Genomic DNA, 26,216 nt, shown 5'->3' with positions numbered 1-26,216 from the left:
CATTTAGTGAGGGCTAGGGAAAAAGGAATTTGCACATCTCACTCTCCCATGATTACCTGCAGACATTTAGGAATCTAGTTTTGTACTCTAAAATATTTTATTGTTTTCTCAAAATCATCAATCAATTGTGTTCTCCATTATTTTTCTGAAATTTTTTCTTTCTTTTGGTCAGTAAAGATTTCATAATCTATGTAATAGATGCCTCGCTATAAAATAATTTAGATAATAAAGTGGAGAAACAAAGAAAATAAACTAGATTTCATAATCTACAGTAACTGCCTCCTCTCTCTCTCCACTGTTTCTCTCTTTACCTTGATCAAATAGGAAGAGTTTTCAGGTGAAGGGTCTCCCTTCGCCGGAGTTTCCTCTTTTATATGTACATATTATATCTTCAATCCTTCTTCTCATCTTCCATTTCTTTAGAGAGAGAAAGTAAGAAGAAGAAGAACCTTTACTTCCTCTGTTTGTCGCTCATCTTTCATTGAAGAGCACGATCCTCTCTGCAATTTCCCCCAAAATCACTACTACCCATAACCATTATAACTACCAAAATGATCTCTTTCACTCTCGCAACAAATTTATTCTTCCATCTAGTTACTTTTGTACACAGAGATTCTACCTCTCTTGATTAAATGAAAATGAATGTAACTACTTCATTTTTCTATTATTCTTGGTTGTTTTAATTATTTTGTTGTGAGTTTCTCCTGTCTAACAAAGACGTTGATTAAGAAGATGAAAAAGAAGATTATGAACCATGCGAGTAGAAAAGACAAGATTATGAACCATGGTAGGTAGTGAAATCCAACTATTCAAGAGTTGATGATGGCGGTTTTTTTCTATGGTGGTGACGGTTTTCCGGTGATGACGACGATTTTCCGGCGACGGTTTCCGGCGACAATGGCGGTTTGCCGGCGAATGTGACGCAGATTTAAATTAGTTTTTCTTTATTCTGTATTATTTTATGTTTTGTTGACCTTTAGGGTCCTTTTATTCGTGATCTTTAGGATCCTTTCATCTTTTTCTTTCTTTTTCGTCAGAGTCTAGTCCAATTTCTTTCTTATTGCACTTAAAGGTATGCAACTCTCATGAAGTTGGAAGAGAGAAATAACAATTTCATCCATGTAAACATTGTGATTGTATCACTTATGAATGGAAATCGATTCCCGTGGCTTCAAAAAAAAAAAAAAAAAAAAAAAAACTAAAATTTTGGTATGACCTGTTTACTTATGTTTCCTATACTCTTTTGAGGGGGGTTAATAATGTAAAAGGGTATCTTTGTTTCTTGAATTGTTTGTACTTCGTCATAACATAAGAGAGAAATAGATGACTTAAAGCTTTCCAAATAATTTTTTAAGTAAGAGCGAGATCGATCTAATTGTAAGAGCCATTTCAAAATTAGCTTTTTTTTTTCTTCAGAAAAACGAATAAAAAAGTCTTAGGCCAATACACTTCAACTAATAAGGTTTTAACAATTGTTTTTAGGGTTTATCTCCTTGGTAACGTTTTTGGAACAGTTTACACAAGTTTTGCGATTAAGATTTATAAAAATTAACAAATATTTGACACTTGGTTTACATGGATTTGTAGAAATTTGCACAGTTTTACCCAAAGAGTTAACACGTGAATAATTAATAGGTTAGTTTTTTTTTAGCCCCCAACTTGTGGCCAACTAGTCCTTTTGATTTGTCCACTATCCAGGAATTTGTTGTGACCCCCCAACTTCTCTTTGCTTTTCAATTTTCCTCTTATAGTATTTTTTATTAATTTTTTTTTTCCAATTTATTTTACCTAAACTGGAAATAGAAAAAAGAAACTAATAACATACAATAAGGACAAAATTAAAAAAATGAAACATTAGAGACCCCAACAAACGGATTTATTGGAAGCTAAAACGACTACTTATTCGTCACCAGAGAAACAGATTTTTTGGGAGCTAAAACGACTACTTATTCGTCACCAGACGGGACTCACAAACAACTAAATTAAGTCAATGGTGAGAAAGTTTCAACAAAAAGAAAATGTCAATGGTGAGAAAAAATGTGATCACGTCATTAAATTAATACCCAATTGGAAATGTTTGATATAATTTTATAGAGGGAATTTAGTAAAAGGTGGGTGATTCGGGGAAATAAGAAAATTATTCGGGGTATAAAGTTTTGAGTAGAAACAAAAAGTTTTTGACACATTTTATTTCCTCCAAACACTTCAACCTTTCAGCTTCTTCTTCCTCAACTAAATTTCCAACGACCCCTACCATACTCCGCCGACATCCACCATTAACGTCGGTCACCACCAAGTTCGTCTCTTCTCTCTCTCTCTCTCTCTCTCTCACACACACACATCTTCCTTCTATTTCTCTCACTCTCTTACATCCTCTCTCTCTCTCACACACATCTTCCTTCTATTTCTCTCACTCTCTTACATCTTCCTTCTATTTCTCTTTGAGGGAGGTAACTTAAATAGCTAATTAAATTGAAGGGTAACCTAACAAAACCCGATCACCATCTGTTTAGCAGGAAAATTTTTCCCTCTGTTTCCCACTTCCTCGTTCAAATTCCAGTAGGGTTTCATGAACTACGTAACGGTCGATTTCATGGAAGTTCGAAAATTCGTCATACAAGTACGAGCTCGAACCTCCCGTTATACCAAAAAGGCTCGATGGTTCTTCTCTTTTCAATCTTCCAACGAGATCAATCATTTTAGATTATAATTTCTTATTCATTCTAAGATTTCATCTTTGATCATAATATAATTTTTTTATCTGGTTTCATACTTTGTTTCTTTCTGTTACATTATTAATCATAGGTTTGTATCTGTTTGTCGAACTTAAAATTTAAAAAGAGAAAGAAAGAGAGAAGCAGGGAGAGGGATGAAGAGAGAGAGAGAGATAGAAAGAGGAAAGCGAGAGAGAAAGAGGAAAGCGAGAGAGAAAGAGGAGAGAATTGTTGTTGGACGTCAACAAGAGAGGGTGTGTTTCGCTCATTTTTTTTTCACACTTTAAAATTTTATACCCTGAATACTTTTCTTATATCCCCAAATCACCCAAAATATTATAAAGAGTTACTTGAACTTGTTTCAACAAAAACAAAAAAAAAGAGTTTAGTTGAACTTCCCTACTTATTAGATAAGAGATGTGGTACTGTCTGTGTTTACAATGTGAGTGAATGGCTATAATGCCACCATACTTCACTCATCATTTGCCTAACACTTGTCCTCTTACACTTGGTGCAACATATTTTGTCTCTTCCATGTGCACAGGTTCACGGGTGCCCAATACGCATCCCTCTTCACGAGATCCCTTCAATAATTCCTTAGTTTCATACAAAGACCATAATTATTTAAACAACTTCAACAAACTTGTATAACTCTACCTCTCTCTCTACTACCTAACCCGAACAACCATGAAAATCCACTTCAAGTTCTTCTTATTCCTACTCATTTCTTTCTCAACCTCCACCACTTCTAAATTTAATCCTGCAACATCACCACCCAAACCTTATCGAACCACATCGGAAACGAGTCGATCAAGGCCGGATAAGGCCAGGATATATAATGTTTCAAAGGAGTTATGTTGGGGTTGTATAAGTGAATCTTTAGAGTTCTTATTTGCTCATAATTGGGTGAGGGCATCAAAATGGGAAATGCCTTTGATGTGGGATAATCAACTAGAAGAGTACGCAAAATCATGGGCAATGCAAAGGAAAGGAGATTGTATTTTACGACATTCATTCCCGGAAGGAGATTTTAAGTTAGGGGAAAATATTTATTGGGGGAGTGGAACAACTTGGGGTCCAACAGATGCTGTAAATGCGTGGGCAAACGAAGAAAAATATTATTCTTATGTCGCTAATACATGCCAAGTTGGACAAATGTGTGGGCATTATACACAAATTGTGTGGAGAAATACTCGACGTGTAGGATGTGCTAGAGTTGCTTGTGACGATGGAAATATTTTTATGACGTGTAATTACGCTCCACCGGGTAATATTATTGGTGAAAGACCCTATTAGGACTAAGTTGAGAATAATTGACGGAGTATTATGCATATATTTATTACATTGTAAGTGATTGAATAGTGTTGTTTAAAGTATATAATTTGATGTAGCTTTACAAAAATAGTTTGTAATTTATGAATTTAATCTCTGACCAAGCCTCCTAATTTGTTTCTTCGAGTAGGTAATTGTCTTTCAAACCCTAGGACTAGAAAGGTACTGCTATCAGAATGCAATAATAATACAATATCCAAGTTTTATTTGTTGTGTATTGCTAAATATTGACTTGCACGAGAATAATTGAAGTCTAAAGGTATTTCTATTGATTTATTTACACATATATTGATAGATTTTACATAGAGAGTTGTATACAAAATTAAAAATATAAAGGACGATTTATTGGGACAATAATTCGGCAAGTAATCATGTAAATTTCAAAACAAACCACTCATTGTGAAGGTTGTAAAATAACAATAGATGTATGGGTTAGTTTCATCTTGGCCCTCTAAAGAGGTCAATTCACCAAAATGACCATGTAAAGATAACCAACTTCTAAAATGGCCCAATTTTATATTATTCCGCAAGTAAACTTTGGCAATTGATTATGTGTTACCCCTTTCACCCTCATTTTTATAAATATTTCCCCTCCTTATCCTCTCTTTTGGAGTCTTTCCCCATATTATTGTAGTCCACCAGTTAAAGTTAACAATTGATTGTTTAATCCTTCATCAAGAAGTGCATCAGAAAATTTCGCGAACCCATTGTTCTTGCTGTTTGTTTCAAACCATTTAAAAATTTATGAAGATGACATACGTGTATATCACCTGATTTAGCGAATCATGTACGAATTTTCATGTATACTTCCTCGAGAATATCCCATCCCCTGAAGGAATGCATTATCAACATTTATTTTATGAAGAGTCCATCCTTTAATGCAACAAGAGAGAGAAGGACTCACATAGTTTCTAATTTAGCAGCAGGAACAGATTCATGGTAATCTATCCCTTCGACTTGAGGTAGCTTTTTGCCACAAGACAAGCTTTATACCAATCAATCGAACCATCAGACTTATATTTACTCTTATATACTCACTTGCAGCCGATTGAAGATTTACTTGGAGGAAAATGAACTAGTGTCCAACATATTATTTGATTCAAGAGAATAAATTTCTTTTGCCATAGCTTTTTGCCACCCATTACATAACATTGTCTGTTTGAATGAAGTGGGTTCATCTGTTGTCATCACTTTATTTTTGTTGAAGAATCTGTTGTCATCACTTAATAAGAAATATTTATGAGATGGAGAAAATTGATCAAAACATATGAAGTGTTTAAAAAGTACTTAGGGCCCTCCATGATCGACGATGTCATGGTGGAACAAATAGTGGAGTGGCCCGAGATTTTGGAGGCTCGATGGAAATTTTTGGCCGTGGCCCTAGTTTGATAACGTAAAAAACGAATGTACATGCATGATCCAAAAATTGGTCATCAGTTGACTGGGATCAATGAGCTAAAAATAGAATAAGAACCCGTGGGTCAATTCGTGGGTCAAGTCAGCAAGGCAGGTCCAATCCGAAGGAGGTCTGCCACTCAAGTCTAGAACTGGGAGGTCGGTAAGATTGTCTTAGGCGCCTTAAGCCCTGCCATGGTTCAAATATAGTCTTCCCTAGATTTACGAGAATGCTAGGGGGTCCACGTAAGCAAAACCGATACCTTAAGCCCGAAACAGAAAAAGGTAGAAGTGTGCCTTACACTCACCGACTTAGTCCGAATCTTATCAAAGATCTCAATCAGTGAAGATCTTGAGTATTTACCTATCCTGAACTTCAAGAGTCTCGGAGAAGGAAACATCTTCTAGAGGATCTATCAACTTGGAAAGATATTTATCAAAGATTCCGAAACAAAGGAACTTCTAGATGTCAAAGATACGAGATAACTCCAAAAGAAAACCATAGATCTCCTAACTACGAAATAGTAGTTTCAATCCAACAAGGTGGATCTCAACCGCCTCATCATAACCGTCTATCAAAAGACGGCCAAAGTAGCCTATAAAAGGGCATCAACTCGCCTTAAACAAGGTACGAACTCCAAGTTTCATTCCATACTCAATCTTTTACAGCAAGGACAATCTGACTATCTTGAGCGTTGGAGAGGTTTTTGAGCTCCTTGTAGGTTCTCCCCTCAAGTTTTTAAAAGCAAAAACGAGAACACGAGTGATGGTAGCTCAACGGAGCAAACCATTCATCAAGACGTGATCCGACATCAAGCCTTCATTATTCTGACTGATACTAGATGGACAAATTTCGACACCAACACATGTGACATAATTAAGAAAATAATCAAGACAAATTAATTGTAAATAATATTGAAGAATTTTTGCAAAATCTATGACACTTTGCCTCTCTTGTGTTACGTGAATATTCTACGAAATCATGGTTATTCACGGCAAGTCCAATGATTATGTCTCTTACTTAGAGTAATATAAGGTTCAATTCTCCTTACACTTTACTAGTTTAATTTGATGAAAGAAAAAAATAACAAAATAATTTTTTTTTCATGAGGGAATTGAACTTCTAACATTATAGGCACAAAGATTTAACAAAACTATTGTACTTGGGATCGAAGAGGGGAAAATTGGCTTAAAAGAATAGTTTTTGGTGAAGTTAATCCTCTTACCTCTCTCGCGTTACACAACTATTGAACCAAGACCACGTATGAACCATTGTCCAAATTTGTAATCGTTTGAGCAACGGAGGAGCCAGTCAGGAAAAATATTGGCAAAATTTTTTTTTGGGAGGACTTGATGGTTTCGTACTAGCCGTGTTTGAAGAATAGAAGGAGTGGGAGTTTCAGGATTGTCACAACAAGAGCTCAGATTTGACGAGGAACGTCTCAATGAGAGATTTTATAGGCAATACTAAGAGTTGTTATAGGCAATCTAGCTAAAGGCAGTGTTTAGTTTGGTTAAAGGCAATGTGTGTTTAGGAGGTAATGCCTCAACCAACGTTTGACCTAACAATTTTTTTTCTTTCCTTCTTCTTCTTGTCACTGCAAAAAAGTGGTCATTAGAAACGGGTAAAACCGTCTGCAATGAACTATAGTCTGTCTCAAATAGATATTTGGGACAATTTGGAATCTGTCACTAATAGTAGCATCGAATACTCTCAGGGAAGAATAGAGAGACAGATGGAAGGGGAACTTAACCCTCAAATATAGCACTGCATTTTACCAAACTTGGTCATAATGATGAAGGGCATTGTTTGATAATTCATTGACTCTCCTTGTTCTCCACTGATTGCTTCGTCAGATGTGTAGTCCTCTGAAATTCAAGAAGTCGGAAACATGAGGGGTACCTTAATTCCCTTATGTACAAACTTTGTGAATTTTTGGTATAAATAAAGTATAGGCCTCAAATGGTCGTGACGGCTTTTAAGGGCCTTGCGATGGCAGTTTAGGTTCTTGTTATAGCCTTTAAAAGCCACTTTCAAATGAGTGCTTATTCGAGTTAGCGCGTAGTGCCGTACAAAGGGATTAGGGATCAATAGAAAGCACTTATTGCCTCAATAATCTGCAAATTAAAGCTCGTTAAGTGTTAGTTTGCAGTAGTGCAAATTAAGCTCATTAATCAATGGATAATATGAAGTTAATAAGTAGTAGAATTGCAATTAAGAAAAAATGTACATTAACAAGACAAAATAATTAGCAGATCAACATTATAATCATTATTATATTCACACAATTCACAAGCCATAATCATAAGACTTTTATGCCTCTCCATCCCCCAATTATACCCTTTTAATAACCTTTTATAGATCATATTCTAATACATAATCTTGAAATAGTCCTTGTTGATTATCAGTCTGAAGAGCAAAACCTGAGGCAGAATCGTCCCACGATGACGATGATGATTTTGTATCAAAATCATTATCAGACAACCAAATATTTTTCATAGTATCATTGGTTGTGCTAGTAGTACTGCTTCCATCCATTTCTTTGAAACAATCGAATTGAGTACTTGCTTGATCTCCATTGTCAGAATTTAGTAACTCACTAAGTTCAGCTTGTAACCCCAATACTGACTCTAAATTCATCATGTTCAATTGTTCTAAGCTCTTTGACTTTGAAATGTTTGTCATAAAATCCATTGTGTTAAATGGAGAGAACCCATTACAGGAATCACCAAACAATTCATGTTCTAGGTCATTAGGGTTTCTAATAATATTGATCGAATTACCCCGTTCGAATTCAATCAAAGAAGTGGGTAGTTCATCAAACATGTTAGAAGTTTGGTGGGTGGTTGCAGTTTGATTTGTAATAGTAGTTTTGTGTTGAAATGAGGTGGGGCTTCCATTCAAGTCATGGTGATCTTGAAATGTTTTATCTCCAAGAGGGTGCAACTTAGGCCACAGAGCAGGATTGTTATAGAAAGAGAATGGGTTATGAAAGTTTTGGAGTTGCATATGAAGTTGTAATCTTTCGATAGCCGATTGACTTAAGGTATTATTAGAGTAGGAGTTATCGTCGGTGTTGTTCGAATCTCTTATGTCTTGATTAAGGGAAGTTAAGCGACAAGACTGCGAATCTTTACGCTTTCCTAACAACTTTTTCTTCAATTTTGTGTTCCAGTAGTTCTTAATATCATTATCAGTTCTTCCAGGTAATTGAGCTGCAATTATGGACCACCTACAAGAATTCAAACTTTAAAGGTAAGCTTAAAAATTAGAATCATAATTAACTAACTACTACCCATGACTCGAAATACAATTTGAAGAATAACTAGATAAGAAAAAACTGTAATATATATAGGGTGAAATGGCATGCATATAATATTCAATCAGTGTCATACTAGAACCAAAATATAAGGAAAAATGTTAAGAGCATGCTAAAAGAGGCTATAAGTTAAACCCAACTCGAGACCTACACGAAATCAACTGTCTTCATTTTCGAGTCAACTCTCTTTCTGTGTCTTGATGGACATACAATTTAAGAAAGATAGAGAGTTTTACCTGCTTCCAATACTAATGTATAGGTTGGAAATGATTTTATCTTCCTCCTCTGAAAATTCACCATGTTTGATGTTTGGCCTCAAGTAATTCAACCATCTCAATCTACAACTCTTTCCACATCTTTTAAGTCCTGTAATTTTTACCAATAATTATGTCCACATTCTTAGAACACAAACATAAAAGTACAAACACATAAAAACACAGACAGGAGAGAGATAGAGAGAGATTGAGATATATATATAATATATATATATATATATATATATATATAGAGAGAGAGAGAGAGAGAGAGAGAGAGAGAGGGTTGTGGGGATGTTGTAATAGTTACCAATCTTTTGAGGAAGAGCAATCCAGTTACCACAAGTGCCTTGTTGTTCTATATAGTCTTTAAGAGTAGCATCTTCCTCAGGAGACCAAGGTCCCTTCTTCACATTTGCTTTGTCACAACAAGGAGCTCTACCCATCTTTCTGTTTCAGCCTTTAATTTCTCTCTCTTTGTCTTGTTTCTCTATCTATTTTTCTTCCTGTTTGTCAGTCTGTTGTTTCTTTGACCTTTGGATGAAGTATGAGTTTCAATGGTTTGAGAAAAGAAGAGAGGAAGACTTCAAATTTATAGGAAGAAAATAATGTCAAATGGTGATGCTTATGAGGACAAAATTTTCACACTTCACCTCTTTTTTCTCTCTCTCTCATAGTCTCATCCAACTTTTTTGTTTTATTATTTTTTTTTGTAATATTTAACTTTTTTTGTTGAACTTGTAATATTTAACTAGTTGTAGAGAAATGTATAGAAAATTTCTTCAACTTTTGATTTTTCTATTCCACTACTTTTTGCATTAGTATATTTAATTATTTAAATATCATACTACAAGAAATTATGGGGCAAGCTTCCATCCTCTTTGTTTGTCAAGAATCTTCCTTACATTTTCAAATCTCTTCTTTTCTATGGGTCTTGAAGAGGCGTATTGGGTAACTGGCCTCAGAAATTTCACTCTCCTCCTCAAAGAGCTCAAACTCTCACCATAATAGAGTTGTCTAGGTTAACTTATGCACAGAGTTGAGGAGCTTATAAGCTCTTTCAATACTATGTAAGTGGTACTCCCTTTGTCCACATTTGTTGTCTCATTTTGAAAACTCAATTGTTTTAAAGGGAACATCATTTATTTGTGTAATCACTCTAAAACCGAAACAATTTTTCCAATTTTACTCTTATTACTAGCTTTTAAGCACCACAAACGATGTAAGAGTTAGAGATTTGTCATTAAACTTTAATAACGGGTATCATTGGAAGTAGTAAAATAATTATACTCTGCTTTTAGGAATAAGACGTTCAGAATAGGTAAACCAAAAGATAATTACGACAAAAATGTAAATGGAGAGAGTAAATTATAACACTTCTGACTTAAGCAGGTAACCTCTCAGTATTTTAGAGAAAAGAAAAAACCTAGACTACAAGCCAATGTCCCAAGAGTCATTATGTTCATACAACAAACTCACATCTGTTATAAAATATATGTGATTATATGGTATTTGTCATATGTCACAAACCTTAATTTTTGAAAACCAATAAATAATATTACCGGAAAAGAATAGTGTAGAAGGGTAAACAAATCCTTTTTCGTATAACTGGTTAAATTTGATGTATTTATAGTTTGTTTAGTTGTTCGAATTGTAAGAGTAAATCAGTATATGTCTGTGGGAGTTTGAACAGATTTGATTCAATTTAAGCATGCAAAATAAAAAATATAACCAATTTTTAGATCCAAAATGAAGATGCTACTAAGTCAAATATAATTGACCAATACTCCAAAACTGCAGCCTTACCTAAACTCTCTCATAGCTTGTACATGTTTGAATAGAGAACCCAATGTAAGAAAACATTGACATTTCTAACTAACCAACACCTGCCCCAATTTCCTCTTAAGAATAGTCTTCAAATGCCAATAGGGTACTATTATGATAATTAATGAAATGATTTAGGTAGAAAAGAATGAGAAATTAAGTTGTTTGGATGCTGCTTGGGGATTGGAGTAAAGAACAAGAAACCATTGTTGCACCATGAATTGGGTAAGGTTGCTTAGTATTAAACAAGTATATTTAGTATAGAAAAATCCAAATGGAAAGGTGTACAGATTTCAAATCTTTTTAGATGATAAAAAGAGGGAGTTAATAACTCATTGACCTAAATTTTGTTAATTGATCTTCAAAAACATGTTTAAAGAAAAACTAAGAGAAACTTGTCCATTAAGAGATGACCCTCACTTCCACAAATATTAATTTCTTAAGGCCCTTTGGAAGAAAGAAAACATGTTTCTGTTTGTCTTTCTCTCATCTTCCGAATCTCCTCCACTAATGATGCATTTCATCATCAACAAGACCTATATACTTAATTATTTCTTCATAATTTCACCCTGTAAAGTTTTCTTTCTTAGAAGATAAGCATGGACCAAATATCTTACCCCTAGCTAACCCTATATTCTAATTTATTAACAATTTAGCTAGCTAGCTAACCTAATTGGCTCTAAATAAAATCCCAAAAAAGAATGAAAAATGCAAGGATATTTTATAATATACATTGTTGTTCTTTGTAATCAAGAAGAGAACTTGGTTTTAATGTGATTAGAAACTCGAGGTTAAAAGACAGCGTAATATATATATATATACCATTATCTAAACTAACTAGCACTGAGTTTTTATGTATATAAGTTTTGTTACGGTTGTCTATTATTTTTCGAGTCGACTCTCTCCTCTCTCTTGACTCTTGATGAATTTTTTCAATCTTAGTTGGCGGTTGATTCATATTTAAGTCTAAAGTAGGTCTACTTCTGTGGTTTATTTTATTATTTCATGTTACTACTACCTTGGCAAATTCTTTTTCACAAAGTCTCTGCCTTGCCGCATTTAATTGGTGGGAGCGGCTAAAGAACCCCGGCGAAAATGTTATAGGCCCCCGAATTATACATGAGACCTCTCGCAATTCATGCTTAATCTGAGGGCGTACAACATTTTAGATGGGGGCCCCGCACCACTACTCGCAACCACTGAATTAGCATATGCAGAACCAAACCAGAACAAAATATTGGTTTTTGGTTTATTTTTGTCCACAACAGTTTCCCCCTTTTGTATTGAAATGTTTAAAAATGTGAGGAAGACAATAAAAAATGAAACTCAATATGCACTATTAATTTATCTGCACAATATTAAAGTGAGACGCTACCATAGGACTATGACCTCATAAGAACCTTAAATACAAAAGTCTCCACTCCTATGCATTAATGTCAACCCTAATCCTAATCTTAATAACCATAATCATATATTCTAAGCGTTTTTTTAAGCAAATTTTAAACCTTTTTATCCTTAAGTAATGACACTTGTTACCCAAACAAAGGAGTAATATAGTTGGTAATTTATTGAATTTTTTCTAAAGAACATATAAAAATATCCCTAATGCCACATATGACATATCTTATTAATTGGAAAATTATATTTAGGTCCACCTAGATATGTTTGTCATTAAACTAAGGGGAATATAGTTAGAATCTTATTGTTCTAATAAAAATAACTACGCCAACAACTAGTAGTCCAAATGGTAGTAATTCTCTTTAACAAAAAAAAAAGATGGTAGTAATTCTACTCTATAATACAGGTGTGTCAAATTTGCTCGGATCGAATTGTAAATCCAGGATAGCTAAATTTAGGTGTAAGCAGAAATAGTTAGATGTGGTTTAAGCCAGAGAGATTGTGGTCATATTTTTGTCAAGATTGTACATAATATAACCATAGAGGCTGATTCGCTTCATCGCCTTGATTTTTAAACATGAACCACTCTTCTAAGATGTGAAAGAAAAAAATTTCATTTTCAATTTTGACTAACTCAACCGTGTGTATCTTTCCTTGTATGTAACAAGTATTTCAATTTTGAGCTTACTAGTTGTGTTAGGTAACTGGTCCCCCGAGAAACAATTCATAAGGTATATAGTGAAAGCCACCTATGTTGCGTCACTTGTTTGACCTTTTGGATTCTCATGTACCAACATATCACAGGAAGAGAGAAAAGAGGTTCAATGAAGTACATGTGAAAGAACTTGAAGTCAACCAAGCTTTGACCAAGCAACTAAGGTTGAGACCTACCAAAATTCTTGTTATTCTAGCACATCTCTTCACGTATTGTTTTCTTTGCGTCTAAAATATCTTTAATTAAACTAAACTATGGCGTGAAAGTTAAGTCTTTTTCCGTATAGTCTAGTTATAGTCCTACATTACAATTATCGACATCCAATTCACAAACATCTGACAAAAAGGGCGTCTTAAATTTTATTACTTTCTAAAGATCCTTATTTATTATGTAAAAAAGTTGGGATGAATTTGAATTTTATTGAATCTTCGTATTTGACCATTTGGGCCTTATTTATGCAAATGGACCAAAACGTAAGAAAATATCACTACAAAATGGACGGGCATTAGCTACACACTTTTTACTATGGACTACCCATATGGTAGCTATTAGTCACCATTTGTTATGGATATTTTGTTGCCGTAGCAAATACAGACCAACAACTACAAACTTTCCCGCCAGTTGCTACACATAGGTCGGTCTCAAATGCCCTTCACGCACAAGCATTAGAAAAATTACAAAGTGTCTTTCAGCTACGGTTCGTTTGCCGTAGCAACCGGTAGGCATTTGCTACGAAAAATCCGTAATAAATAGATCACAAGCGGTAGCAGCTGCTCATTAGATTTCGCGCGTAAAAAGTTGCGCCAAGTATTTGGTGTTTGCGCCAAAATTTTTGGGTGCCTTCTGTAAAAGAAGCCTAAATGGTGGGTGCTCTTTATAAAATTTGGAAATACTTGGGGTGCTCTAATCATCTCCACTTTTCTTTTTTCTATTTTGGAAAAAAAACCCAGAGAAATTGAACTAGGGTTTTCTTGAAACTTGAAGGAAGGGTTTTGTTGAGCAGAAGAGAAATTGAACGAGAGGGAGAGTTCGAACGATTTCTGGCAGGGCTAGGGTTTCGCAGGAAGAGAAGGAAAGTTGGAGAAGAAGGGTTTCGACTTATTGTCAGGTATTTCGTTGAATTTTCCCTCTTTCTCTGTCTATGAAGGTTTTATGAGTTGATTTCCAAAATTTCTTTCTTCCTTAATCACAAAGACAAAAGAGAGGGTTTGTTCTGTTGTTTCTCTTCTTCTTCTACTTGTCTTTACTAGTTTTATTGTTCTTGGTGATATAATGGTTCAGTAATTTTTTTTCCTGAAACCTAAAAAGAGAAATAACAGTAACATATAATGGTTCAGTAATGTTCTAAGACCATTTCCAACCAATAGAGAGATACTTGAGTAGGAATCTTAAGTTCATTCATGGCAATATCAGATAAGGTTCAAATTTTATTGTATCCAAATTAAAAATCATATCTTCTCCTTAATGTGATGATAATTGATAGGTTAAGTGCTTTGTACTAATTAATTGATTTTCAAGCTGAAATCTTGAACAATTAGCTTATATATATATATATATATATATAGAGAGAGAGAGAGAGAGAGAACTGGAAAGATCAGGACATGGTGTGTATTAGAGGGTCATCATATGATCTCTAGTACTCATGTTCATGACATGGAAGAACTTCTAATAGGGTACACACACACACACACACACACACACACACACACATATATATATATATATATATAACACCAACACAGGGAAGAACTAATATGTCCACTATACATACATATCCACTATAGATACATATTTCATCCACTATACATACGTATTTAAGATCGATTCAAAGAAAAAAAAAGTACAGAGAAATAATTGCAGGCTTGTTTTTCATTTTTAACGGGCTAATAATGTCTATTTTGGATTCATCCATACTTTTTTTCTGCATCAATTAGTTTGTTTTATAATTGGCTAGTATAAATTTTAAGTTAGAACTTCGGTTGGATAACATTTGGCCGGACACTATGCGTGAATGATTTTTGTTAGTTATGGTGTAGGCATTGTGTTATGTGGTGGTGCCTAGTTATCTAGTCAGGTCCATATTAGCTATTTAGTCAGGTCCATATTAGTTATAAAACTTCAACATGATCTAGTTATTTTGCTATTGTCAATCATAATTAGTCGTCACCTTGGGTTTGCCACCCCTAATACGGAATATGTTGACATAACTGGGTATTGCTTGCATAACTTTAGGACTTTATTTTGTTCGTTGGAAGGTTTGAAACACTTATCATTTTGTTTCAATATCTTTAAAATGCTTTAGAATACATTGTGATTAATGGATTATTGTATTCATTTCGCAACATGATTGCCGCCTTGCTGCAACGTTGTTTTTATCTTGGTTTTTTGGTTTTATGGTTGCTGCAGCTGCTCTATTTCAGCAGCCCAAGTAGTAGGTGTACTTCAGCAGTTCAAGTAACAACTGCTACATTTTATTAGTGTTTGTCATAATAAAATTCTGAATTTAATTACAACACATTGTTTGAAATTATTGTTTGTTGTGACAGAGTTGCAGATTCTTGATCTCTAAACTTTTCACTTAGTTAGCTTTGTTAAGTGTTTTCTGAAGACGATGGATAAAAGTTGGATTCATATGTGTAAAAATTCTCAAGCTTATGATGATGGAGTTTCTGCATTTCTGGACAATGCTTTTGCTCATGGTTATATTAATGATGAAGGACTTATAAGGTGTCCATGTATAGATTGTAAGAACTTCATCTTTAAAGATAGAGATACAATCTATGACCATTTGGTCTGTAGAGGGATGCTAGGAACTTATACAACATGGTATCATCACGGAGAGAAAGCAAAAACGATACAGAATGCACCTGCCATGGTAGAGGATAGAGAAGATGCAAGCAATGATAATGTTAATGATGATAACATTATTGGTATGTTGCATGATTTGTTTCCAAATGTAAATGAAGATATGGTCGATGGGTTGGCAGAAATCGACAGTAATAGCTCTAATATTGTTGGTGGAGACTTTCACAAATTATTAAACGATGCAAAGAAACAATTGTACCCTGGATGTGAGAAGACCACAATGTTGGCATTTCTCATTCAAATGTGGCATTTCAAATGCCTAGGTGGGTGGAGTAACAAGACTTTCAACATGATGCTTCAGTTACTACGAGATTCTTTACCAGATGGGTGTACTTTGCCCGAAAACTTCACACAATGCAAAAAAATTATCTCTGATTTAGGATTAAGTTATAATAAGATCGATGCGTGTGAAAATGATTGTATGTTGTTTTGGAAGGAAAACTCCAACCTACAATCTTGCACTACTTGTGGGGCTTCCCGATGGAAAGTTGTCAGATCAGGAAAGAAGAAGAATACACCTGTTAAGATCCTTCGTCACTTTCCTCTTAAACCAAGGTTACAACGTTTGTATATGTCTCCGGAAATTGCGAAGGACATGAGATGGCATGAAGAAGGTCGCACAAAAGATGGAGTCTTACGACATCCAGCAGATTCGATGGCTTGGAAATATTTTGACGAGAAAAATCAAACATTTGCAGAAGACTTAAGAAGCGTAAGGTTAGGTTTAGCAAGTGATGGGTTTAATCCATTTCGAACAATGAGCTGCTCCCATAGTACCTGGCCTGTAGTGCTCATTCCATACAACTTGCCGCCATGGTTATGTATGAAACAACCTCATATGATTTTGTCCTTGCTTATACCGGGTCCTAAAAGTCCAGGTAATGACATCGACATATATCTAAGACCTCTAATAGATGAACTAAAAGAATTATGGGAAGGGGTTGAGACGTATGATGCATATGGAAAGGAAATGTTCAAACTACGTGCTGGAATATTATGGACTATAAGTGACTTTCCTGGTTTTGCGATGCTTTCTGGTTGGAGTACTAAGGGTTTTAAGGCATGCCCCACATGTCATAAGCATACACACCACAAGCGTTTGAGACATTGGAGAAAAGTATGTTACATGGGTCACCGACGCTGGTTGCCTTTAAATCACAGGTTTCGCAAACTTAAAAAAGAATTTGATGGAACAATTGAACAAGAAACAGCGCCAACTCCACTAACTGGGAAGGATATCGTGGAGAAGCTAAAGGGTATTCCATTTAAATTCGGAAAAAAACCTGAAGATAAACCGTCATCTATTCGAAGAAAAAGAGCACGAGAGACAGAGTCTTTGCCTAACATGCCAGATAACTGGAAAAAATTGAGTATATTGTATGAGTTACCAAATTTTGCTGAAAATCTTCTTAAACACAACTTAGATGTCATGCACATCGAAAAAAATGTATTTGATAATATTGTCGGTACACTGTTGGATATTGACAAGAAATCAAAAGATAATGCAAAAGCAAGACTCGATTTAAAGGATATGGGAGTTAGGCCTGAACTTCATTTAAGGTTTGAAGAAAACAATAGTAAATGCTATATACCTCCTGCATGTTACTCCATGGACAAGTCTAGAAAAGAGTTATTTTGTATGATTTTGAAGAGTGTGAAGATACCAGAAGGTTATTCTTCTAACTTTGCTAGTCGAATTAATGTAAAAGAACGCAAGATATCTGGCTTAAAGAGCCACGATTCACACGTAATTATGCAACAATTTCTACCTCTAGCTATTCGAAAGACATTGCCAATACAAGTTAGTTCTATTTTAATAGAGTTAAGTTCGTTCTTTCGTGATTTATGTTCCAAGGTGAATACAGCAAATGATTTTAAACAGTTGGAGGATCGTATTCCACTAACTCTTTGCAAATTGGAGAGAATTTTTCCCCCATCTTTTTTTGATATTATGATCCACTTGATCATCCATCTGGCATCTGAGGCACGTATTGGTGGTCCTGTCCATTTTCGATGGATGTATCCTATTGAAAGGTAAACTAATTTATAAGGTGTTAAACTTTATTTTCTAGTTTGTTAGTAAAATTGAGAAACAACTGAGTTTGTATTTTTTTTTCAAATAGGTTCTTATGTACTTTGAAGTCATATGTGAGGAATAGAGCTCAACCAGAGGGATCTATTGCCGAAGGATACATTGCCAGTGAATGTCTCACATTTTTGACAAGGTATTTAGGAAATGTGGAGACTCGACTAGAAAGACCACCTAGATACAAAGATAATAGTCATATTGGGGGGGTTCCAGGGTTTTATTCTCGACTCTATTGAAAGGAAACAAGTGCACGACTACATATTGTTCAATGATGATGAAGTTTCTCCTTACATAAAGTAAGAAATTTTTTTTTTTAACTTCATTGTCCTTCATGCACAAATGAATATTGAAACCTAATTTTCTATACAGGCAACATGAATCATATGTTAATTTGATGAGTAGACGGAAGCTTTCATTCCATGAAAAACAAAAACTGCACAAAAGGGATTTTGCGAAGTGGTTTAGAGAAGAACTTGAGCGACAAAAACAAGCAAATCAACCATTTCCAGAAGGACTGCATTTATTAGCCCGAGGTCCACTATCTCATGCAAAGAGGTTTACCGGTTATACAGTAAATGGATATGTATTCAAAACAATTGATAGAGAAAGGGATTCTAAGACGCAAAATAGTGGTGTTATGCTTACTGCAACAGTTACAAGTCTCGCAAGTGCGAAGGATAAACGTCCAGTGAATGGAGAACTATCGTGTTACGGACGTTTGACTGACATTATTGAAGTGTCATATCCACAAGATCGTAAGTTTTTACTATTCAAGTGTGATTGGGTCGACGTTGAGAAAGGCAAAGGCATAAAAAACGACAAGCTAGGGTTCACTCTTGTTAATTTCAATACTTTACTGGCATCCCAAAAAGATGAGCCGTATGTTCTGGCATCCCAAGTCAAACAGGTTTTTTATGTTGAAGATCCCACTGAACCAGGGTGGCACGTTGTTCTTAATAATAAGCCTAGAGACACGTTTGACATGGGGGTTGATGATCAATTATTGGATAGTCAACCTTATGGTGAGCTGGAATGTGGTGTTGATGATGAAGAAGATGATATAGCATTAACGAGGAATGATCTGGTTGGAACTACGGTTGAAGCACCATTAAATTTAAGTCGTACCCAAGCAATTGATCATGAAGATGCAAGTAAGGATGATGAAAATGAAGATGTTACCGAAGAAGATGAAGGAGATATAATTGGAGACGAAGATGAGGAAGAAGATGAAGAAGAAGATGAGGAAGAAGATGAAGAAGAAGATGAAGAAGAAGATGAGGATTCCGACATTTAAGTGTCATTTTAATTGTTATTTTTTAAGAATAAGATCTTACCAATTACCCTTATTTTTCAAATATGTCAATAAATGATAACTTTTGAGTTAGATTATTATAAATGTGCTCACAAGTATTAGTATAAATTTCTCTTTCACTTAAGGTTATTCCTTCTCAAATCGGTTAATAAATGTGATCTTACATATTATAATGTGATCTTAAGTATTAGTATAAATTTCTCTTTCGTTTAAGGTTATTTCTTTTACAATTATGTAGATAAATATGATCTTACACATTAGCCTTACGTATTACAGGATCGAAGACTACTTAGAAGGTGATGGCCGACGAACTACCACGAGCTCTTAAGCGAACAAGAGGTCTTGCTAAGTTGGAATTTTTGTCAAAGATCCCTCCTGGAACAAAACTTGCATTAAATGTTGAGGGTGGAATTCCTTATGGTAAAAATTCTACAGAATTAGCTGCTTATGTTGGAAAGCTAGCTAAGGATGGCGAATATTTCCCTTTTGATGAGCCTGTATGGAGCAAAATAGATGATAAGGCGGAAAGGCTAAGGCGGGTGAAAGATGACTTGGAGGTAATTTTTATGTTCTCTTTCTCTCTGTCTTTTTTCTCTCTCTCTTTTCTTTTTCTCTTCCTCTCTAATTGTATATATGAATTCTTTAGATGCGTTACTTATATTTATTTGTGTTTTGTTTTTGTTAAGAACGTTTTTCACTTTCCCCAGAAATGTGATCGTTGGATAGACGAAACTCTAAATCGTAGTTGGAGATCTCACAAGTACAGAATGAAGCAAAAATACTTTGACCCGTATAACAATGATATTGAGTGGTATGCTAACTGCCCAAAAAATGTCATTCCAACTCAATGGAAGAATATGGTTAATTATTGGCATACAAATTCCGATTTCAAAGTTTGTATACATTATGTTTCACACACACACACACACACACACACACACACACACACACAAACACAAAACACTTCATAACCTAATGAATAACATAACTAATTAGGATTGAATTTGATTTCATTATGCAGAAGGCAAGTGAGACGAACAAGAAAAACAAAGCGAAGAGCAAGGATCCCCATATTGGCGGTTCAAAATCGAATATGAATTACGCCAAGGAGGTAAAAGCAACTATTTCATTCATAAAAATAGTTACCATTGAAGTGAACTAACTTTCATCTTTTGCCTAATTTTTCTATTTCTTCCATGTATTTCTACTCTTGTTATAGATAGAGGCTGCAACAAATGTGAAGGTCACAAGATCAATGATTTACAAGAAAACACATCGTCGGTCTAATGGAACAGTAGCTTCTCAAGTCGCAAACGAGCGAATAGTATGATTTTAAGTCACATACAATTACTAATTTACTTATTCATCACTCAATCTAAATTTTGCTATATATACTTACAAATGTAGAGCAAGATTGATGAGATTTTGAGCACCGGTGCTGAAGATGTTGTCTTGTTTCAAGAATCTCCTGTGGACTTGGCTAAAGACATTTACTCAAAAGTTGTAAGACCCGAGAAAAAAGGGCGATGGGGTGTTGTGGGACCTAGAATGAAATTTGACAGAGTTGAACAAAGTGCTTCTAGCTCCACAAGCAAGGATGATATGATCAAGAATTTGAGTGAACAAGTTGAAGTATTACGCACAACTATGGACCAGATGAAAGAGGAGCTATATCGACTATCTAGTCAGGTATATACATGTATTTAATATGAAACTGTTTATGAAAATCTTTTTTTTTGTAAATAATAGCAGGCTTAAGGGGACCTGAACCAAAAGAATACAAGGAATATGGCATTAACCCCTTCTTATTCAAACACATAATTCCCAAAACAAAAAGCTAGGTTTGGTCATAGCAAGATAGGCAATCCATCATGGTCCCTACTAATGCAACTATAACCTGCTGTAGTACCTTGTGACATAGCTCCATCAACATTAATTGAGATAAGATCAGGAGGAGGTTTCTCCGTTGTACATTGAATCCCCTTAGGAGCAATAAAAATTACTCCCTTTTGCATTACGATTAGAAGTGTCAACTTTGTTCTTTCAGTATTTAATATGAAAATTATGTTTCTAAGCATCTTTTATTCTATAGGGTACTTCATCGTGTAACTCTGCACAATGATGGATGACGTTATTATTTCAGAAAGTTACAATACTATGCGTTGGTACGTCTTCTATTACTTTCTTACATATTTTGAATTTTCCGTATGTTTCAGTATCTCCATCAATGTGGTAAACTATATATTATGCACAATAATGGATGTGGTAGACAATGTCACAGTAGTTTTAGAGTATGTATCATATAGGGAGTCATTTAAGTCAGGATACCCATTGACAACCATATCCAACACGCTAAAAAGTTTAATAAAGAACATATGACGCTTAGTTGAACAACTTCGTCGGTTTCTGATATTTTTCTTTGGTAGTTGGATTTGAGTAATCAACAATCGCTCGCTAGTCACTCTCTCTCTAGTCTAGACACTAGAGGCGAAAGAGGAGGGGAGGAGTGGAGTTGGAAATCCTGCAACTAGGTTTAGTAGCAGTGATGGCTGACAGAATCCCACCTGGAAGTTACTTGCAGTATTCTCCTTCGGGAGGACACCGCCATGCTTCTCCTCACAGACTTCCTTCTTCTCCTTCCTTGGATCATGAAACGTACTAATCTCTCTTATCACCAATTTAACCAATTCATCCATTTATTATATATCAAAATTAGTTTGGGTTTAGGTTCTTTTTTACCAATTTCTTATTAATTGTCAGTTTGTCACTCCACTCACTTGCAAGTTTTATATTTTACTTTCATGACACCCATTTTGAGTTAATATTTTTCTGTAATATTTCTTATTTTAATCATACATTTTATCAATTTTACTGTTTTTTTTTTTGCTATTTGTTGTTTTGTTACATGTTTGTGTGATTCTTATCAATTGTGTCTACGAGTGTTGTCTTCTCAATGAATTGTGAGATATGGGTATCCATTGAGGCATTATTTTGGATTAATTCATGTTAAATGTCTTACTTTTCCTTGTTGGGTATCCTGACTTAGTAGCCATACTCATCATATCCTCCCTGATTACAAAATTAACATTCACGATGTGGGATACAAATGCTTACTGTGAAAACAATTAGTTTTGCAGTTCTAGGGAACTGCTTCTGATAGACCTTATATAATTAGTATAGAAGTAGTTTGTATCTATCAGCAATGCCAAACTTGTAGGAACCTTCATATGTACTGTACTGCATCATTCGAGTACCACATCTGAATATCCTTACAGCCCACTAGAACCACGTGGACGCATAATGCCACATAATGACATACTCGTCGATGAATCTTGTACGAATGGTTATGGTATCATAATCAAGGCTTTGTAGATAGTTTTTTACATTGTTTGTTAGCATTTCGTATCGTGATGTTTCATTTGATTGAAAATATATGATTATATTTTTGATTTTATCAGAGTACCATTGTTTCTCATTGGATTCTAATGATATATCATCTCTTGTTACAGGAAATTTTGGAGAAGTGAACCCTCGTACGAGACTTTTTTGTTAATATATAGTACGTTAAACTTTTTAATATGTTAACATTAGTTAGTTTGGATTGTTTACTCGATATATTTCGTTCATATTTGGTAAATTTAATTTGAGAGATTTTTTACTTCGGTATATGTACTAAGGAATTTTAATGAATGAATGGATGAAACAGATGGTTGACATGTTATTGTATGTCTTTTAGTTATAGATATATGTATACGGATGATTGCAGGTTGAACAGGGTCACGATTGATGAATGTAAACAGGAATGAGGATTTTTAACTAGCTAAGTTTTTTGCTACGGTCGCTTCTGTAGCTAATGTGGTACATTCAATTGTAATTTTTCATGATTTTTTGCTACGCCCAATTCCATAATAAATAACTAAACAACGGTCATATATTTTTAAACATTTAGTTACGGAAAAAGTCATAGCAAAAGGTTTGAACTTGTAGTTACGGGCATGGTCGTAGCAACAAGTTCGTAGCTAAAACCTTTTGCGACGGCAGCTTTAGTTACGAGAAGTCGGTCGTAGCAACCGATCGTTTGCTACGGAAATCGGGGTAACTGCTACGGAATTAGTCCGTAACTAAAGGCTGTGTGTTTCGTAGTGTATAATGGATTAATTCCGATTTATGCCCCGAGATGTGGCTAATTTGTTTGTTTTGCCTCCTATATTTTTACCAACTTTTATTTTGGACCTCTTAACAATTCAGTTGAGTACTGAACGAAGAAGAGTTTTCTCTTTCTCAAAAGAAAATTAACTTACTCCGGTAAAGGGGATCTAGCGGAGGGCACTTCCCTTTTGACAAACTTTTGTGATTATTTGTTGTGTTTCAACTAGGGGTGGGAATCGGTCTGGACGGGCGGGAAACGGACACTAACTCAACCGGTCCGGGCGGAACGGACACGAGTCCTAAGTGTCCACTCGGACATCCGGACAAAACGGGCGGACATTTCGGATTTTTCTCCAACAAAGTGCCGTCCGTGACCGTTTTGATAGTCGGGCAAACCGGGTATCGGTCGGGCGGACACCGGTCACTAATGAACAAATAAAGAAACTTTTATTCGAAATTTAAAATGTTTAGTCGCTAAATACAACTTTCTAAAACTCCCACTTTACAATTCTAAAAAGTAAATGAATTCAAAATCGCAAGATAAGCATTGAGATTTCTCATGGATTATGATCGGTTTCTATACTTCTTCTCATGGATTACGACCGGTTTATTGTGGATTCTCGGGTTATTGATGCGATACTGAGATTTTGGAGGAGATAGAAACTAGAGAAGTAGAACGACGAAGACAAAATTAAGAAAAGTGATTTCTAGGGTTATTTATTTTTACTCTTGAAATCTAATGGTTGTAGCTAACTCTACAAATCTAAAGGCTTAAAATCAATCATATAGGCGGGCGGGTATAACGGGTAGGATAAACGGACGGGTGTGGACGGGTTCGGTCGGGCGGACGATATAAGCGGGCGGACTCAGTCGGACCACCGGGTAAAGACCTATGCCCGCGTCCGTCCGCTTAAGATCTTTCGGTCGGGCGGGTACGGACCGATTCGGGCATCGGACGGTCACGGACCTTTCGGACTCGGACGGTCGTGGGCGGGTTCCGGGTTTCCGGGCCAAAATCCCACCCCTAGTTTCAACGGAGGAAAGAAGTGAATGAGAAAAAAAAAGCTAGTGATAGAGAAACAATCCGAGAAAGAGGAAAAGAAAAATGAATTGGTAAAAGTTAAAAATAAAAAATAGAAAATTAATTCGAGTAGATTTCTAACTGAACTCTACAGAAGGCGAAAATAAAAGTTAATAAAATGCAGGTGGTTAAACAGGAGAGTTAGTCACATATCCTAACTCTAAACAAAAATTTGCCCAAATCAAAAGGTTTGACCAAATGGATTAGTAAACATTATTTGGATTATTCTTTTGTGGTCTACATCATTTGACCAATTATATTGGGAATTTATAACATTTTGAAAACACTAAAAGGACGTTTCTTACTCGACAATAGAAACATATATAGGTAATTAAGTAAATTAATAATAGGCATAGGGTAGATATTTTAAATATATAAGAAATTTTTTTAAAGTCAAATCATATTTATGTGAGAAATCAATGAGATTGGCCCATATTAAAAGCATAATAGGTCCAAAATTATAGATAAACTTTGCTAATAGAAAGAAACAAGGAAGAAATAAAAGGAAATGAGGGAAATTTTTCATAAACTAAGCTCAATATTGAATTACTTGCACCAAAAAAAAAATCTCAATATTGGAGTAGGAGTTACCTAAACATTTGTAGGATTCTCAATAATTCTACACAGGGTTTTATATATGAAGCCCTAATAAGGCAAAAGTTTACCAAAATAACTAAACCTACCTCGAGAGTGAGAGAGGTCAATGAGTTTTGCTAAAATATCTCATATACTAGAACCTATTTAATTGTTTTCTTTTTTTTCGCTTTAATCTTAATGCGAAAAAAATATACAAGAAGCTAAAAGACAATTATAATTTCCTGGTTGACTTGTAATAAGGTTGATAATATAAAATTAGGGGTTTGGAGGAAATTTAAGTGGTGTAGTTAACTTGAAGGGTGGATGAATTTTGGAGTTTTGCGTTTGGAGGGTTTTTTTGTTTTGTGAACTTTTCATTTGCATGCTTTGCTCCACTTGACCTACTAACTGAGATGATATCATAAAATTTCTTTTTGGACCTCAATTTGTGAAAAATTTCTTTTTGGACCTCAATTTGTGATTAATTTTTTTTTCGAAGACGACTACGATCTACGTAAGTCGAGATAATTGGCATTTGATACATCATAGATGTGATAAGCTCGATACCCCACTCAAACACTAATAAGCAGTGGCGGACCCAGAAATTTTATGTTGTGGGGGCACTTTTATTTATTAAAAAAAAATTTAAATTGTGCAAAAATCTCGATATGGCGTTCGACCGATTGATTATGTCTCTTATACCTACACTCTCAACTCATTCGACTAGTGCTAACATGTGAGTTGTGTTGACTATTGTCTTCATAAAAATAAATATTATTATATACATTTGAATTACTCAAAAAATAATGTGTAAATTTTATGTTAAAAGAATGAGAGTCCTTAATGTGCTGAAAAATGATTACCACATTGTACGTTCTTAAAGAAATTAAGAAGAGAGAGAGAACTGACTAAGTTAAAAGAAAATAGTCCGAAATATAATATTATATATATATATGTAGGGAAAATGAAAAAAAAAAAGAAAAATGTAATAATAATATGAGAAAAATAGGCCTGACAAATTTATGGGAAACAACATCGAATTCACAAAGGAAAAAGACTCATACATGAACTTATTTGTAAGTATGGAGTTATAAGGGAGAAATACAAGGATCAAATTATAATAAATCAAAAACTAGGGGCCACAAATTGTGGGACTCGAACTCATACATCTAAAACGTTCAACTCTCCCTCA

General features: G+C 34.8%; 4 protein-coding genes across 4 annotated transcripts; 3 read left to right on the top strand and 1 right to left on the bottom strand.

Annotated features, from left to right (window-relative positions):
• Window positions 1–3,334: 3,334 nt before the first annotated feature.
• Window positions 3,335–4,143, top strand: LOC147556500 (pathogenesis-related protein 1C-like). The gene has a single exon (XM_086664498.1). It carries the CDS (start codon window positions 3,402–3,404, stop codon window positions 4,008–4,010), a length of 609 nt encoding a protein of 202 aa, XP_086520624.1. The 5' UTR covers window positions 3,335–3,401; the 3' UTR covers window positions 4,011–4,143.
• Window positions 4,144–7,637: 3,494 nt separating this feature from the next.
• LOC147556499 (transcription factor MYB36-like) lies at window positions 7,638–9,579 on the bottom strand. Its single transcript, XM_086662963.1, has 3 exons — window positions 9,326–9,579; window positions 8,998–9,127; window positions 7,638–8,674 (listed from the first exon to the last, which is right to left on the bottom strand). Exons 1-3 carry the CDS (start codon window positions 9,459–9,461, stop codon window positions 7,798–7,800), a joined length of 1,143 nt encoding a protein of 380 aa, XP_086519089.1. The 5' UTR covers window positions 9,462–9,579; the 3' UTR covers window positions 7,638–7,797.
• Window positions 9,580–14,023: 4,444 nt separating this feature from the next.
• Window positions 14,024–19,334, top strand: LOC147556498 (uncharacterized). The gene is made up of 3 exons (XM_086663277.1): window positions 14,024–14,060; window positions 15,561–17,851; window positions 18,276–19,334. Exons 2-3 carry the CDS (start codon window positions 15,564–15,566, stop codon window positions 19,198–19,200), a joined length of 3,213 nt encoding a protein of 1,070 aa, XP_086519403.1. The 5' UTR covers window positions 14,024–14,060; window positions 15,561–15,563; the 3' UTR covers window positions 19,201–19,334.
• Window positions 19,335–19,511: 177 nt separating this feature from the next.
• Window positions 19,512–22,942, top strand: LOC147556497 (uncharacterized). Its single transcript, XM_086663278.1, has 6 exons — window positions 19,512–19,775; window positions 20,240–20,329; window positions 20,438–20,542; window positions 20,626–20,907; window positions 21,311–21,383; window positions 22,728–22,942. The coding sequence occupies exons 1-5, from the start codon at window positions 19,518–19,520 to the stop codon at window positions 21,338–21,340; spliced, it is 765 nt and encodes a 254-aa protein (XP_086519404.1). The 5' UTR covers window positions 19,512–19,517; the 3' UTR covers window positions 21,341–21,383; window positions 22,728–22,942.
• Window positions 22,943–26,216: the final 3,274 nt, after the last annotated feature.

The sequence above is a fragment of the Eschscholzia californica genome, unplaced genomic scaffold, assembly GCF_041429995.1.
Source record: "Eschscholzia californica isolate CP2 unplaced genomic scaffold, dmEscCali1.0.p SCAF_2, whole genome shotgun sequence".
Lineage (NCBI taxonomy): Eukaryota > Viridiplantae > Streptophyta > Magnoliopsida > Ranunculales > Papaveraceae > Eschscholzia > Eschscholzia californica.
The sequence above is the reverse complement of the archived record's forward strand: the minus strand, read 5'-3'. Positions and strand labels throughout refer to the sequence as shown.